Here is an 18523-nt window from a genome sequence, read left to right as displayed (position 1 = left end):
AAGGTAATTAAAGGCTGATAAAACCATATGGGTCTTGACAGTACTGCTCTTGTTGTCTCTGTGCATTTCTTCTTTGGATGTGACAAGTTCTGCATGTGTAGGTAATTGGTAAGAGAATTTCTGCGCAGTATCCTAGCCTACTTTGTCTTTGGCAAGAAATAAAATGTGAAGATTAACATAATCTGTGTATTATAATATTGAGGTAAACAGAGAATATATTTGAGTTCTCAGTGTATCAACTACTGTTGTATTAGAATGCGAATTCATTTGGGCAAAAACAAGTAAAATCTTGGCTAAGCTCCATGTTTAGAAAATCGTTCATTCTATTCCAAGATGAAGAGAAGAGTCCTGCTAAGAAATTAGCTATTTTTTCATTATTTCATTCCTTTTTGTCTTCATATGCTGAACTCCAGGAAGTTACACATGTAAGGACAATTCAGTGTTTAAAATTTCAGGAACAGTCCAGTTTGACCATAATGGTGACAAAATCAGCCCAGTAACTGGGGGGGGGGCGGTTAGGAAAGGGAAAAAATTTAAAGGTATAGACATTTCTTCAAGAGCCATTCTTTTTTTTTTTTTTTTTTTTAATAGAGTGTTCTCAGTGTATAACAAAATGCTTACTAGCTCCTGTTCAAAGTAGTAGAATGCCTTTTACACAATTCTAATAATGTTTTATCAGGTAAAAAATGTGATGGTATTTACAATGATCGGCTGTTGGTAATTTAAAAAAAAATATTTTATTTGACATCTCTAATCAAATAATACTACACCATATGTCAGAGCGTAGTGAATATGTGTATTTTTTTCAATATCCTTCAGAATAGGATTCTGTTAGTCAAAACCATTTTAGCTTGTAGAGATGACAGGTTGCTGAGAAACAAATTTGGCATTGTGAGAGATGCGACTACCTGGTGAAAAGTTCTTTGAATGGCATAAAGCCCCAAGGAGGTAAATCAAAGTCTCAAACTAGCCACAACACATTCAGTTGTTCTTATTGTAAAAGCTGTATTTTAAGATTTTTAACCTTCATGTTAGTGTATAAAATTCAGTATTGTGGTCATGCAGGATAATGCAGGTTAAATATGTATATGAGTAATATTCTGCCATGAAGATGTTCACTGTTCTTTTTGTTGTGGGGTATAGCTGCCTATGGTGTCATTATGGAAGCCAGATCATTAAATAACCATGTTAAATATTAACCATATTAACCATGTTAAATAAAATTAACCATGTTAAAAATAGTCTTTAAAAGACACAGGGGAATGGCAGTGTTATAAATTGTCTTCACTGTTGAGGTCAGTGGTGTTGGACAGCATGTAATTTTTCTCTACATTCTTAGATTACATTTTAGATTTATTTAGAGAAGGTTTTTTAGGTTTATTAAAAAGAGAGCCTTTTTTTTGCAAGGAGGTTTGTATGGAAGCCTGTACAAAAGGCTGTGGCAGGGAATAATGCTCCTTTCCAGTGCAGCAGCTTGAGAGGAGAGAGAATTGTGTACGATGTATAGAGGCAGATAGAAGAATGAGGAAACCACAGCCTGAATTTGGGAATATAAAGCATCTGCAGGACCTTAACAAATAGCTAAAGGGAAAGAGCAAAGCAAGGCATGCCTCAAGGCCAAAAGAACCACCTTGATGGTAGGTGATCATGAGGCATAGTATGCTGCAACTCATAAGATGACTGAAATCAAGACTGGAAGTAGGGGCCTTTGTGCAAGGACCCATTAGGGTGGAGAAGAGTCATCTATAGATGTTATTAATCCTGTTCTGTTTAGCCTGATCACTCTGGTTTTTTCATTTAATAGAAGTATTCTAATTAATTATAACAAAAGTGGCTTTCTAGAATTTGAGAATTTGAATGTGTCTTTTTGAATTGCTTTAAAAATTCCCTCATAGGAGACGAACATCTAAGCTCTGGCCACCTCAGGGTCTAGTCACACCACCTATCTTGTAATGCATTTATTTTTTTCAGAAGGTCGTGGTTGTCCTGGTTTCGGCTGGGATAGGGTTAAATTTCTTCCTAGTGCTGTGTTTTGGATTTAGTATGAGGAGAATGTTGATAACACACTGATGTTTTCAGTTGTTGCTAAGTGCCCTCCTAGTCCAAGGACAGCTCCCGTGCCTACTGACTGAGCTAGGTACACAAGATGGGAGGGAACATAATCAGGACAGCCAGCCCAGCTGGCTAATGGGGTACTCCATACCATGTGACGTCATGCTCAGTATATGAAGGGTAGGCGTGATCCAGGAAGTACCGATCGCTACTTGGTTATCGGTCAGCGCGGGTGGTGAGCAATTGCATTGTGCATCACTCATTTTGTATATTTTATCATTATCATTATCATTATTATTTTCCCTTCTTTTTCCCTGTTCTATTAAACTGTCTTTATCTCAACCCACGAGTTTTTCTCACTCTTACCCTTCCGATTCTCTCCCCGTCCCGCTGGGGGTGGGGGGAGTGAGTGAGCGGCTGCGTGGTATTTGGCTGCCTGCCAGGTTAAACCACGACAGTCCTTTTTTGGCGCCCAACGTGGGGCTCGAAGGGTTGAGATAACGACCCGAACGGGTTAAAACAAATTTGTTATAAGCATTCATTATATCAGTTTAGTACTCGATGTTCACAATGTTGATTTATTTGCTCTCAGAGTTTTTGGATCTGTTCTTGCAGTTGTGGTATATAGCACCTTACTGGCTGTCTATACTGCTGATTATCAGTTTTTATGTGGGGTTGGTCATCTCTGGGAAATGGATTAAGGTCATTGCTTTGCTATACTGTGTGACCTGGCTTTATGTTATGATAAAATTATTGGTCACGAGCCTGTACTCAGCACTGCCATCATTCCTGTTCTTTGGGAGCTATCTTTTGGAAACTATTAATAATTACACTTCTTACGTCTTCACCTCAGAGGATGAATTTAGGGGGGAGACAAGATGGGACACTTTCTCCCACTTGTTCACCTTCCCCTCCATATCTTCAGAAACTCCTTTTTCTTCTATCCTCTTCATGAAGACGTCTACAATATTCCCTGAGAATTTTGAATATCCTTGGGATGTTCAAACAAGCATGATCATATTGCTATGTCTTCTGAATGTGGTTCAGGCCTTGTTTAGAGTTAAACAACTCTTCAGGAATACTGTCCAGAGATCAACCCCAGCAACAGATACAGTGACTACTCAAACCCCCATGACAGGCACTGTAGCTCCTTCAACCCGCACGACAACCACTGTGGCTACTCAAACCCCTGTGACAGGCACCGTGGCTACTTCAACCCCCACAACAACCACTATGGCTACTCAGACTCCGGCAACAGTCACTACAGTTACTCCAACCCCCGCAACAGGCACTGCAGCCACTCAAACCCCAGCAACAGTCACTACAAATACTCCAACCCCCGCGACAGGCACTGCAGCTACCCAAACCCTCGCGACGGGTACTACAGCTGAACCAGAGGACCAACCGTCGCTGGTATCCGTCGCCCCTGTACAGAAGAAGAAATCTTTGAAGCGGAAGTCAGGTCGTGTAGAAAAGGATGATGGAAAACCAGGGCCATCACGAGGAGGGGAGGAGGAAGAGGAAGAACTCATAAACGAGACGGAAACCACCCGATCCTTATCCCTGAATGAGTTGCGAGATATGCGGAAAGATTTCGGCCGTCGTCCAGGCGAGCATATTGTTACCTGGCTGCTCCGATGCTGGGATAATGGGGCCAGTAGCCTGGAATTAGAGGGGAAGGAGGCCAAACAGCTGGGATCCCTTGCTAGGGAAGCAGGTATTGACAAAGCAATTGGAAAAGGGACACAGGTCCTCAGCCTCTGGAGGCGACTGCTGTCAGGCGTGAAGGAAAGGTATCCCTTCAAGGAAGATGTTATATATCGCCTAGGCAAATGGACCACTATGGAGAGAGGTATCCAGTACCTGAGAGAACTAGGCGTGCTGGAGGTGGTTTATAGTGACCTGGATGACCCCCGAACACCCAAAGATCCAGATGACGTCCAGTGCACGCGACCCATGTGGCGGAAGTTGGTACGGAGCGCACCAGCATCGTATGCCAGTTCGTTGGCAGTACTGTGCTGGAAAGAGGAAGAAGCACCAACGGTGGATGAGGTGGTTAGCAGACTTCGGGATTTTGAAGAAACTATCTCCTCCTCCCTTGTCTCGGCTGTGGAGAAACTGTCCCGGGAGGTCCAGCAACTCAAAGAGGATATGTCTTATTCTCCACCTGTACGGACCAGTATCTCAGCCATCAGGAGTCAGCGTTTTTCTCCTCAAGAGAGAGGATATAGAAAGTACACACCACGGGGCACCCTGTGGTTTTACCTGCGTGACCACGGAGAGGACATGAGGCAGTGGGATGGAAAACCTACCTTCGTCCTAGAGGCACGTGTACGTGAGTTGCAAGGAAAAACAATCACACAAGGGGGTTCTCCCAGGAAAAATGCTGCTCCAGTTGTCAGGAAAAACCTGTCTCACGACGGTCCAGTTTCCAGTGAACAGTTCCCCAGGCAGAGTAGAAGGGCTGATCTCACTTTGGATTGTAATTGCAATGAAGAAATTCTTGACTCACGTTTGCAAGAAGTGAGAGATGGATACTATGACCAGAACTAGAGGGGCCCTGCCTCCAGCCAGGTGGAGGAAAGGGATAACCGGGTTTACTGGACTGTGTGGATTCGATGGCCTGGCACATCAGACCCACAGGAGTATAAGGCTCTAGTAGACACTGGTGCACAGTGCACCCTGATGCCATCAAACCATAAAGGGGCAGAACCCATTTGTATTTCTGGAGTGACAGGGGGATCCCAAGAGTTAACTGTATTGGAGGCCGAAGTGAGCCTGACCGGGAACGAGTGGCAGAAGCACCCCATTGTGACTGGCCCAGAGGCTCCGTGCATCCTTGGCATAGACTACCTCAGGAGAGGGTATTTTAAGGACCCAAAAGGGTACCGGTGGGCTTTTGGTATAGCTGCCCTGGAGACGGAGGAAATTAAACAGCTGTCCACCTTGCCCGGTCTCTCACAGGATCCTTCTGTTGTGGGGTTGCTGAGGGTTGAAGAACAACAGGTACCAATCGCTACCACAACAGTGCACCGGCGGCAATACCGCACCAACCGAGACTCTCTGATCCCCATCCATGAGCTGATTCGTTGACTGGAGAGCCAAGGAGTGATCAGCAAGACTCGCTCACCCTTCAACAGTCCCATATGGCCAGTGCGAAAGTCTAATGGAGAGTGGAGGCTAACAGTAGACTACCGTGGCCTGAACGAAGTCACGCCGCCACTGAGTGCTGGCGTGCCGGACATGCTAGAACTTCAATACGAACTGGAGTCAAAGGCAGCCAAGTGGTACGCCACAATTGACATTGCTAATGCCTTCTTCTCCATCCCTTTGGCGGCAGAGTGCAGGCCACAGTTTGCTTTCACTTGGAGGGGCGTCCAGTACACCTGGAACCGACTGCCCCAGGGGTGGAAACACAGCCCTACCATTTGCCATGGACTGATCCACACCGCACTGGAACAGGGTGAGGCTCCAGAACACCTGCAGTACATTGACGACATCATCGTATGGGGCAACACAGCAGAAGAAGTTTTTGAGAAAGGGGAGAGAATAATTCAAATCCTTCTGAAATCTGGTTTTGCCATAAAACAAAGTAAGGTCAAGGGACCTGCACAGGAGATCCAGTTTTTAGGAATAAAATGGCAAGATGGACGTCGTCAGATCCCAACAGATGTGATCAATAAAATAACAGCCATGTCTCCACCAACTAACAAAAAGGAAACGCAAGCTTTCTTAGGCGTTGTGGGTTTTTGGAGAATGCATATTCCAAATTACAGTCAGATCGTAAGCCCTCTCTATCAAGTGACCAGGAAGAAGAACGACTTCAAATGGGGCCCTGAGCAACAACAAGCCTTTGAACAAATTAAACAGGAGATAGTTCATGCAGTAGCCCTTGGGCCAGTCCGGGCAGGACAAGATGTAAAGAATGTGCTCTACACCGCAGCCGGGGAGAATGGTCCTACCTGGAGCCTCTGGCAGAAAGCACCAGGGGAGACTCGAGGTCGACCCTTAGGGTTCTGGAGTCGGGGATACAGAGGATCCGAGGCCCGCTACACTCCAACTGAGAAGGAGATATTGGCAGCATATGAAGGGGTTCAAGCTGCTTCGGAAGTGGTTGGTACTGAAGCACAGCTCCTCCTGGCACCCCGACTGCCGGTGCTGGGCTGGATGTTCAAAGGGAGGGTCCCCTCTACACATCATGCAACCGATGCTACGTGGAGTAAGTGGGTCGCACTGATCACACAACGGGCCCGAATAGGAAACCCCAGTCGCCCAGGAATCTTGGAGGTGATCACGAACTGGCCAGAAGGCAAAGATTTTGACATATCCACAGAGGAGGAGGTGATACGTGCTGAAGAAGCCCCACTGTATAATAAACTACCAGAAAACGAGAAGCAATATGCCCTGTTCACTGATGGGTCCTGTCGCCTTGTGGGAAAACATCGGAGATGGAAAGCTGCTGTATGGAGTCCTATACGCCAAGTTGCAGAAACTGCTGAAGGAGAAGGTGAATCGAGCCAGTTTGCAGAGGTGAAAGCCATCCAGCTGGCCTTGGGCATTGCCGAACGAGAAAAATGGCCAGCACTTTATCTCTATACTGACTCATGGATGGTGGCAAATGCCCTGTGGGGGTGGTTGCAGCAGTGGAAGCAGAACAACTGGCAGCGCAGAGGTAAACCCATCTGGGCTGCCGCGTTGTGGCAAGATATTGCTGCCCGGGTAGAGAACCTGACTGTAAAAGTACGTCATGTAGATGCTCACGTACCCAAGAGTCGGGCTACTGATGAACATCAAAATAACGAGCAGGTGGACCAGGCTGCTAAGATTGAAGTGGCCCAGGTGGATTTGGACTGGCAACATAAGGGTGAACTATTTATAGCTCGGTGGGCCCATGACGCCTCAGGCCATCAAGGAAGAGATGCAACATATAGATGGGCTCGTGATCGAGGGGTGGACTTAACCATGGACGCTATTGCACAGGTTATCCATGAGTGTGAAACGTGCGCTGCAATCAAACAAGCCAAGCGAGTAAAGCCTCTTTGGTATGGGGGACGATGGTTGAAATATAAATATGGGGAGGCCTGGCAGATTGATTATATCACACTCCCACAAACCCGACACGGTAAGCGCTATGAGCTCACCATGGTGGAAGCAACCACCGGCTGGCTAGAAACATACCCTGTGCCCCATGCCACTGCCCGGAACACCATCCTGGGCCTTGAAAAGCAAGTCCTGTGGCGACATGGCACCCCAGAAAGAATTGAGTCAGACAACGGGACTCACTTCCGAAACGCCCTCATAGACACCTGGGCCAAAGAGCATGGCATTGAGTGGGTCTATCACATCCCCTACCATGCACCAGCCTCCGGGAAAATCGAACGATACAATGGACTGCTAAAAACTACGCTGAGAGCAATGGGTGGTGGGACATTCAAACATTGGGACACACATTTAGCAAAGGCCACCTGGTTAGTCAATACCAGGGGATCTGCCAATCGAGCTGGCCCTGCCCAATCAAGACTCTTACGTACTGTAGATGGAGATAAAGTCCCTGTTGTGCATATGAGAAATATGCTGGGGAAGACAGTCTGGGTTACTCCTGCCTCTGGCAAGGGAAAACCCATCCGTGGGATTGCTTTTGCTCAAGGACCTGGGTACACTTGGTGGGTGATGCGAAAGGATGGGGAGGTCCGGTGTGTACCTCAAGGGGATTTGATTTTGGGTGAAAATAGCCAATGAACTGAATTTTGATGTCAACTGTTACATGATATTGTATGTCATTATTTCTATGATATAGCAGTGGTATAGCAGTGAAAATCACCCAGATTAGTGAAGAATGAACTAACTCCAATGAAACCGAGCGAAGTGCAACGATGATAGAACTGGACGAGCGCAGCAGTACCGAAATGAGAACTGGCTTCAGGATGCAACGGCCCAACACCGCACACCATCTCTTCGGCCCTGAAAGACTGTTATGACAGATGGAGCCCAAAGTCATGGACTAAATGAACTCAGTGGACGTTTTAGAGGGATAGTCCATAGACCGAGGGAATGATATCTGTGCGTGCATATATATATATGTGTGTATATATAAAGAAAGATAGTGGTGGTTAATTGAAATGTATTAAAAAAGATGTGAGACCTAAGCATGACGTAAATGGTATGGAATAAGGGGTGGATACTGTCCTGGTTTCGGCTGGGATAGGGTTAAATTTCTTCCTAGTGCTGTGTTTTGGATTTAGTATGAGAAGAATGTTGATAACACACCGATGTTTTCAGTTGTTGCTAAGTGCCCTCCTAGTCCAAGGACAGCTCCCGTGCCTACTGACTGAGCTAGGTACACAAGATGGGAGGGAACATAATCAGGACAGCCAGCCCAGCTGGCTAATGGGGTACTCCATACCATGTGACGTCATGCTCAGTATATGAAGGGTAGGCGTGATCCAGGAAGTACCGATCGCTACTTGGTTATCGGTCAGCGCGGGTGGTGAGCAATTGCATTGTGCATCACTCATTTTGTATATTTTATCATTATCATTATCATTATTATTTTCCCTTCTTTTTCCCTGTTCTATTAAACTGTCTTTATCTCAACCCACGAGTTTTTCTCACTCTTACCCTTCCGATTCTCTCCCCGTCCCGCTGGGGGTGGGGGGAGTGAGTGAGCGGCTGCGTGGTATTTGGCTGCCTGCCAGGTTAAACCACGACAGTGGTTTATCAGCTATATTTTTGACAGCGAGGAAAGAGGAAATCTGATTCTCTCCTTCATTAATGTACGCATATAGATTTAACTGTAGGTTTCTGAAGATGGAATTAGGTCTATAACTGCAATTTTTCTGCATATTAAAATCAAGATTGTGCAGTAGGGTAGACAAAGGATGTAGAATTTCAGCAGCTATTAAGAGATGAAATCTGAACTTAGTATTTGCATATGCCTTTCACCTCTTAATGTTACTATGAAAAACCTAGTAAAAGTGTTTGATGAAAATGTTACAACAATGAAACCATTTAAAACATCATTATTGTAATAATATGAAATTATTTTATAATTTGCCTACCTTAAGGAAATGAGAAAGTGTTAATTAGTGGGCTACAGGAGTATATACAAATGTTCAAAATTAGTAATATCTTTTTTCTTATATTTGCAAAGTTTCATTTCAGAATTTATGGATGAAGTTCACTATTTAGACCTTGTATTTCAGCCATTGGTTATTTTTATAACCTGATTGGTAACAAGTTTAAAAAAAAAAAAAGACTAAAAGCTGTATAAACTCTGCTCCATATTAATGATAGCAGACTTCTCTTTATTGTACTTAGCTTTTCAGAAGGGAATAAGTGACATAGCTGTAGATATGGACTTACCTTTTTAAAAATGCTCTGTGTAATGTCATTCATGAATTTCCACCAGCTACCTTTGCAAAATGTTTTTTAAGAAGTCCAGTATTTCTCTTTACAATGCTTTTCATTTCAAATATAAGTAGAGAAATGTATGAGCTTTCTGCATTATCTGTCTTTATGATATTTGTCAGAAGAAAGCTGGGAACCCTTACTAAACTTACTTTGTTAAAATTGTAGTTCTTTATCAATTTGGCAAATGAAAATAAATCCACAACTCAGATGATTAAAACTTCATAGATCATTAGTCTAATTAAATCCTGTCTTGAAAAAGAAGTATTTCTTTGCGTAGTAATTACCTTGAATCCAAATTTGTATGTCATACTGGCCACATTGTTCTTCGAAACCCATAAAATTGCAAGGCATCTCACATTTGTTCTGTGATGGGTTTTTCTTTACAACTTAAATCAGATGTGTTATTTTAAATTATGATTAATTAGGAAACTGAGGGAAAAAAACTGATAGATACAGTATTTACCATCTTGGATTTTTGTAAAGAAAAAAAAAAAGTACTGATTTTTAGAATGTAGCCTGGAATCAAGTAAGTGATGAAGGTTAGTAGCTCCCCCCAAAGAAATGGTGGGGAGAGAAAATATAAAGGAAATTAAGTTCACCATTCTAGGAGCTAATTTCTTTTCTTTCTTATGGCAATTCAAAGTAATATTTTGACCTTTTTATTATACAATAATTCCCCTTTTTCCAATTTCATTAATATTTCTTTCTTTTCAGTTTCCGCACTAGCAAAGGTGTTGGGTATTCTGCTCATTTTGTTGGCAACTGCTTAATAGTTACATCATTGAAGTCAAAAGGCAAAGGTTTCCAGCACTGTGTGAAGTATGACTTTCAGCCACGCAAGGTAAGCAAAGTGGTATTTACAATAAAGAATAACATTGAAAATATGACAAAGTGCTTCTGGGAAGAAGGGCTAAAATCGCTTTAGTCCTGTAGTGTTACTAATAATTTCTTATTTATAAGTAGCTTCTCTGATGGTCATGCAAAGTTTTATGTCAGTTACACACCAGAATCAATTCAAGAAAAATGTAATGATTTATAAAGTAACACTTCTATAGTCAACTTGTTTTTAAAAATACTGCTTAATTAGCTTCAGATGGAGAAAAATTTTATTTTTAAAAGATCATCACTCTATTTCTGAACATTCTGTATTTGGTAACTTTGGTGCCAATGTCTGGATCAATTTTGCTGGCAATGCTAGAACTTCATTATCTTTTGCTGGGGGATATAAGGCTCTGAACTTTCTACATCGGTGGTGTTTTGGGATTTCTCATTTTTCATAGTAAATCTTGATTATTTCTCTAGATCATATTAGTGTTCATTTCTACTGTATGCCTAGTAGTCCTCGGAGAACAATGATTCTGCTGGCTTCAATATTTCAGTTAGTTGACTGAAGCATTGACTTTTCCGTCCAGCAAGCATTATGTGTTTGTCATTGATAGCAGCCTTGTATATATTTTGCTGTGAAGCTCATTTCTTTTTTATGGCCTTAGAATTTGTACATTGAATTTCAGTGTTTGTTTTGCTTTGAGAAACCAATTTCTTAGGGAGGGAATGCCATTGTTCACGCATCGAATTTATGTTCTACTATTTTTCTTGGTATGTATTTGTGATTCAAAATCACTGATTCTAATTCTGTCGTGTAGCTTGGAGGTCATGTGTGTTTTTTTAAAACATAGAAATGTCTTTTTCTAGCATATTACTCAGGGATGTATAAAGCCTTATAAACACATATCTGCTGAGTGTATTGAAATGAATCAGTTCTGTTTTGCAGATTCTATTTAATTTTACAGCCAGAAAAGAGTTTTGATGACAGTTCAGTTTTCTTTTAAAGTAGCACATCTGATGCTACTGATAAACACTCAACCTAGGAACAAATGGAATTGTTAACTTTTGGAGTATGTTATTGATAACTAGCTTTTGGGATCTAGCTGATAATTTCTTTACTTGTTGATGTAAAGTCTTTACAGATGTTGAAGTCTTTACAGTCTTTCATATTTCAGCAAGATATTCTTTTGATAATTTTTATTATGAATTACTGGTTTCCTTCCATGCCTGGAAAATTTTAGCTCTTCCTATTCTACTTAAAATTGTTAACTCTGAAATATTAGTACATATATATCTCACTATATGAATATCAGTTTCAAATCATAATCTACTGATCTGCGGAAGTATGTCCAAATATAACTTCATGCCAGTTTTATATTTCTCAAAGATTATGCTTCATACACTTTGGTTCATATGTCAGATTTAGAAAAAATCTTTTAGAATATATTTGCAAGTGGTTTCACATGATATATTTTTTCCCATTAATAACTTGTGTGAAAGAAAACCTGTCAAATACAATTCCTGGTTCTAACAAGTCAAAACATATCCTGTTTAACATCTAGATTGATTTTCTTCATGTTATTTAGGTATTGCATTGGTTCCACTGTGCAAGCATTGAATGTGTAGATACGTATTCAAAAAATGTCTACCCATTTACAAAGCTTACTGTCCAAATGCTAACTTGAGAAGTGTGATTTTTGTCATCAGATATACTATTTTCTCGCCATTTGCTTACAGACGTAGACATTTCAGCAATAGCTTTTGCCAGAAACATCATCCTCATGAAACTTCTGAATCATTTTTTTTTTAAATTTCTGTTGAATCACAGTAAAATTATATCTTTCAGCCACCTGGTCAAAAGCTTTATGTAGGCAGATCAGAAAGATACTATGTTCATGTGAAGATCTTCCCACTGTTAACTATGTCATATAACACCATTCACAGAATAATAAGTACTCTTAATTTAAAACTTTAAGATGTGTTAAGTGGCTACTTTAAGTTTTAATTAGTGTATTTTAACAACATTATAAAAGCAAGTATTATAAAAATACATGGATAAATTTGGTCATCATATCCCCAAATAGAAAATGTGGGTGTAGTATAATAGACTGACTTCTCAACAGAGCCAAATTAGCTTTGGCAGTGTTGTGTTTAATATTTCTATACTGCATTTTGGGACTCCAAAGTGAAATTTTTGTGTATTAGTAACCCCCAGTAATTTTCACTCCCTGGAGTTCCAGCCTCAGCGTCAATCCTTGTAAAAGTATGAACAGGAAAGCACTGTAGTTGAGAGCAAAGAGCTTTTTTTTTGTATTTCTAATCCTGAACACCTTTACTAATTGAAATAAGTTCCACACTTTGGAAATACTTAGTGTGTGATGCCTCATCTGTCTGGTTGTACTGTGCTATGGAGTAGGAATATGACTTACTCACAGTGGGTGATTAAGCTTGAAAGATTTCAGCAGTATAAAAAATTGACAGGCTGTTATCTGAAGTGTCTTTGAGTACTGCCTAAGGAAGCTCTTGTTATAGCAGAGAGGCATGGGCTTGGTGCATTTTTGAGAAAATTATATAGGGAAGTAGACTGTAGGATGAACTTAGAAGAAAATTGTGTTACTGACATCGAAAACTTAAAAAAAAAAAGGGGGGGGGGAATTTTTCAACTAAAAGTTGGAGAAAAATTGTGTGTGAGATTATACAACTTGGTTTGGTTCATTGTGTAGTAGTAAAGTCCTGAAAACCATGTCCTCAGGTACAGAATAGGAGAGAAATCAACAAAATGCCTGTACTACATCAGCAAAGAACGTTCATATAAATGAGACATAGTTAATAGGAAGTTATGAGACAGACATGTACGCTTGCTTCTACATATTTAAAAAATAAAAGAGAAATTGGAATGTCTATTTTAAATGAGATTATTGTCATAATAGAAGTATCAGAAGCTTTGTTGTCTTGACCGTCAGTGGGCACTCATTTCAAATTGTACGTACAGTTACAAGTGACAGTGGGGCAGGTCTTGCCAATAGAGTAGTGATGCCCTGTATTAAAGACTTAACCTAATCAGATAAAGAAGTTCATTGTAACAATAAACAACAGAGTTTCTGTGCACCGAAAATCAGTAGCTAAGTAGGTAAACCATACTTTTCAGATTAAATTGTTAACCACATGATAAGAGTGGTTATAGCATCTGGGATGAACTGGGGAAGATCAGAACGCATACTAATATAAAAAAGCTTACATTACTTTGCTATAAACTGGGTGGCATCTTACTGGGACGAGAGTTCAAACTTCTAAATACCAGAAGCATTTGGATTTATTTCTTTTTGAAACTTTTAAAGAGCTCAGAGGTTGACTCTTGTTTGACTTTGTCTTGAAAAATGCAGAATATGCTTGGATATGCAGGATTTGCTATTTTTATTTTTAAAGGAACTGCAAAAAACTACCTTCACTTCTTAAAAAAAAAAAAAAAAAGAAGAGGAGCAGTTAAAAGATGGAGGTGTTTGACAGTGCTAAAGAAATTGCTTAAATGCAAAGATACAAAAGGCTAAGAGCAAATATACCATTAGTCCAAAAAATCCAATAGAAAGTTTAAAAGCTTCTCACAGTGTACCTAAGCACAGATAAATAGCAAAGTAGAGACCATTGTAAGTAAAAAGAAGTTGTTCAGAAAGTGGAAGTTGTATCAAAATGAAGAATACTTAGAAAAGTATAAGTTATAGTAAATTATATGTAAAATGATAAGACAATTCAATTTTTTTTTCCAGTTCATAAGGAAAATTAGATGACTCAGGCTTAATAGGAGCCCCTGAAGAATATAGTATCATAACAAAAAAGCTAAATGAATTAATTGCATCGTTGTTTACTACAGGACGAGTCAATGGGGATGAGTCAGAGGAAGTGTCTCAAATTGAAATGTCAGTAGAAGAGGTATAGAAATCAATATAAGAGATAGTAATTAATTGCCAGGACCTTACAGTAGGCACCCACAAGTTCCAAAGAAATTTAAATATGAAATTTGCCAAACTTTTAATTATGGTATATAATCTATTTTGTCAAACAAATGGGTGATGGAAAATTATACAAATTTTAGAAAAAGGCTTTGCTGATATTTAGAATAACATATTATCATGCCTGATTCCTGAACCATCAAAATGGGGATGAAGCTAGAAAAATGGAAAGAAAGGATTAGAAAACACATAGATAAACACAGCGGGGACAAAGCAATGCAATATTGCACTGGAGGTCTTGTTCCTCACTTCTGTGGGTATTTTTGAAAGATTCTGCATAAGAACAGGTTTGTGAGCCAGCTAATACATGCTATGTGGATTCCCCAAGAACTTTAGGCATTATACTACTCTGAAAACCTTGAAGAAATTATGCTATCATGCGATAAGAGAATTTATATTCATTAAAATACAGGGATGGAAGAATATGAATCAAGTGAGCAAACAGGAATCTCAGAAGGACCTTTATTTTCCTGTCAATAAGAACGCATTAGGGACTTAACTCAGTGGAGTTTGTCATCTTCTATTTTAGGAACTAGCTTTGAAAACCTATGTTATTCATTTTATCTAGATTGATATTAGTGACAAATATGACACAAAGAGTAAACCTTTTTTTAATACTTGAATACTTCCCTGGCTAAAAAGAAATTACAGTTTAAGATGTAAATTTAGTTATTTCAAGTGCAGGAGGCAACAGAGCAATTTTTTTACTGGATTACTTATGATAACGAGCTGGGATAGACTCTATGTGCATGCACATGTGTGTATGCATGTGTATTCAAGTGAAGAAAAGCTCAATGTTTTCTGTAGAGCTTACCTTGTGGGTCAGAGTAACAGACATAGGTAGTGCTCTGAGATAGCGACAGTGCTAAAGATTCAAAAAAGTTGCATGGATTCAAAAAAGTTGCAATGCACTCCCATTCATGCACATGCATCCAAGGAGACTTGGACTAAAAGAAGCTGCATGTGCATGAATGGGAGTTAACATGGGGAAACAAAAAGATTATAAAAAGTAGATTATATCATTTTCCTAAAGTTTGACATGGACACCAAAGCTCTCCCATGATAGCGTTGCTCATTTTAGTTTTTTGTAGGCTCTGTGGACAGTGTTTCAACAAAAGTAATGAACTATTTATTTCCAAATGAATGAGTCATCTATTAAGGATAAGCTACACACAGGGACAGTCTTACAAGCTGGGATGTTGTCAGAATTGCTCTTAAACTACTGTAAAAGAAAAATCACAGATAGAAGATAGATGGATAAAACGTGGGGCTTATGGTTGTCAGCTGATTTCTGCTACAAAAGTATCAGAACTGGAAATATGAATAAATAGTTATAAAAGCTACAACTTTGAATAGTGCTATTACAAAGAATGCCTGCTGTTGGGATGAAAGTATTTAAAATCATCATCACTTAGTGGAGATTTTTGGTAAATTAACCTTTGAAGAAAGAGGACAAGGGAATTTTTCTTCTAAGAGATTTATGTTAGGTGGTGTGGAAGCTTTGGAAAAGAAGCGTTGGTGAAAGCAGAGCTCTAGTCATGCAGTTTGCACTTAGTTTCTGATTAGCATAGTCACTAGTTAAGCTTCTAGACTTTGAGTTATGAATATGTTGTTGAATTTATGGTGAGTGTTCCTTTCTGAAATAGAATCTGCCTACAATATGGGGAACAACACTTGTGTATTGAGTTGTGGGTTTGTTCTTTGATTTTTTTATTGGTGGGGTGGGCAGTGGCCTACAAAAAATACTTTGTTCATGGTTGCATGAAAAAAAAATTAGACTGGCCACATGTGACTTCAGAAGTCAAAGCTGTAGCAGTACGTCCTTAATCTAGTATTGCCCAATAAATCTGTTTACTTGGATATGCAAGAAGTGAGATATTCTTATGTACTGTTGTATGATTAGTAGGATTTTTTCCCCCTTCTATTAACTGTAGGTTTTAAGGAGGGAAAAATGAAAATATATTTTTAAAGACCTTGAAACAAGTGGGAAAATATGTGTATTCTTATATATGTAGATATTGTAGATATGTAACAGAATACAGCTCAATTCAAGGACTACTGCAACAATTATTGTCAAAATGTATTTTGCTGCATGCTTTTTTAATTTGTAATTCTGTGCTGTGTCTGATTTCAAAATCAACATGTGAAAACTTTTTGCTTTTTTTTTCTCTGATACAGAGAGGCAGATTTTTATATTAGTAGGCTCTGTATCTACTTACCCCAGCTCAGGGAGTCATCAAGTGACTTATTCAAATAATGCCCTGAGGGGTGCAGAAGTTCTCTGCTTTGAAAAAAAGAAACTTAGCTGAATATAGAAATCAAAAAATAATAATTGAAACAGATACCAAGAAAGGGAAGACAAATAAATTGTAAATTACTATTCCAAATTACTAAAATATGAAGTGGTGTTTTCAAAGCAGATGAGCTGACTTTTTCACAGAATCAATAAGATTGGAAAGGGATGTGTTGAGATAGTCTAGTCTCATCCCCTGTTCAAAGAAGGGACACCTAGATCAGGTTGCTCTGGATGTTGTCCAGTCAGCTTTTGAATATCACCAAGCAAGGAGACTCCACAGTTTCTCTGAGCAACCTGTGCTAGTGTTTGACTATACTTACTGCTTACTACCACCCTTCTTATATATGTTTAAATGGAGTTTCCTGTATTTCAATTTGTGCCCATTGCCTCTTGTCCTGTCACTGGATACTAGTGAGAAGTCTCGCGCTCCATCTTCTTTATCAGATGCCCATCAAATATTTATACACATGGATAAGATCCCCCTGAGCCTTCTCCTGTAGTCTTCTCCAGACTAAACAGACCCATATGTCAGCCTCTCCTCATGTGTTAGAGGCTTCAATCATTTAATCATCATTGTGGCCCTTTCTGGACTTTCTCCAGTATGTCCATTTTCATCTGGTTTGTATATATTTTGAAATAATACAGACACCCATTATAGTTAAGTATGAGTTGATTTGCAGATCTTAAAGATTAAATTTCCATTCTTAGTCTTAGATGAATTTAAAGGTTCAGTTTTTAAAAAAACAAGGCTTTCTTCTGGAACTTACTCATTATGGACATAATGATTCCTGTTGAACAGATTATTTGAAAGAGCACCATAGTTGAACTTGGAAGCATTTTACTGTGATGCTTTCTCTGTTTGATTGTATAATGCATTTTTAATGATATGACAGTTGTCCACAAATTGGTGGAATGGTGAAGAATAGAGGAAGAAAATCATATGAAGCAATCAGGATGACGTCTTAAACTGGGCTGTAAAATTTGCTGTTGTGAATTTTTTCCTTTTGTTTAATGATTTCTGACAGAGAGCTATGATGAAAAGGCAGAGGTATGTGATATGAATTTTTTAAGGTAAGTGCACATAGAACTGGATTTCCCATCAGAACTCAATTGTGTTTTGTGTTACAGCGTATAGTGTTTAAATTAAATTACACTTTCAGGAATGGAAGTGTATTGAACTTTTTAATTGTATGTATGCATTTTTGGCTCTAATCCCATAAAGGGATGCAGGTGGGTACATCATTACATTTAGGCACAGTTCTACTGACTGGACTTGAAGTTCCACTGACTTCACTTTTCATTTTACAAGTTTGCAAGGATTCATCTGTTTGTATAACTTTACGAGACTGGTCACTTATTTTTAATGCCATTCATTAACTTTATGTTTTATAGCACAAAAACTGCCACTATATACTGATTTTCCGTTTCTTTCCAGTGGTACATGATAAGCATTGTACACATCTATAATCGATGGAGAAACAGTGAAATACGATGTTACGTGAATGGTCAGCTGGTATCCTATGGTGACATGGCCTGGCATGTTAACACGAATGATGTAAGATTTTATTTTTTTCCTTTCTCATAGCTTTTCATTTTAAAGTAAATTGAAAACGAAAACAAAGTACTATATTTGTTTTCTCTAGATCTTTGCAAATTCTCTATCTTTTTTTAACTTTCTCCTTTAATCTATCTTCCTTAGTTATGTCCTTAATAAAATGTAATATTATTGATTTTATGTATTAATATTTTTTAGAATATTGGGGATTTTGGGGGGCTGTATTTTGCATGGCTATTTTAATGAAATTTTCAGAGATTTTGTTTGGAGAGACTTAATATGTGGTACTGTATAGAGGACACTGATAACAATGGATTAATACTTAGTTTTTTCCATAGAAAAAAGTGGTAGAGTTACAGATTTTACAGGTTTAGCTTG

At 39.3% G+C, this 18523-nt stretch overlaps 1 protein-coding gene across 1 annotated transcript in view; it reads left to right on the top strand.

Moving 5' to 3' along the window:
- NBEA (neurobeachin) overlaps positions 1-18523 on the top strand; it is a 426845-nt gene that overhangs the window by 11926 nt on the left and 396396 nt on the right. The window contains exons 4-5 of the mRNA XM_075139786.1: positions 10177-10303; positions 18026-18145. Coding sequence (XP_074995887.1) covers positions 10177-10303; positions 18026-18145 — 247 coding nt within the window. The remainder of the gene's footprint in view (positions 1-10176; positions 10304-18025; positions 18146-18523) is intronic.

The sequence above is a fragment of the Calonectris borealis genome, chromosome 1 (assembly GCF_964195595.1).
Source record: "Calonectris borealis chromosome 1, bCalBor7.hap1.2, whole genome shotgun sequence".
Lineage (NCBI taxonomy): Eukaryota > Metazoa > Chordata > Aves > Procellariiformes > Procellariidae > Calonectris > Calonectris borealis.
Note: the sequence above shows the minus strand (reverse complement) of the source record. Positions and strands in the feature narration are given on the sequence as shown.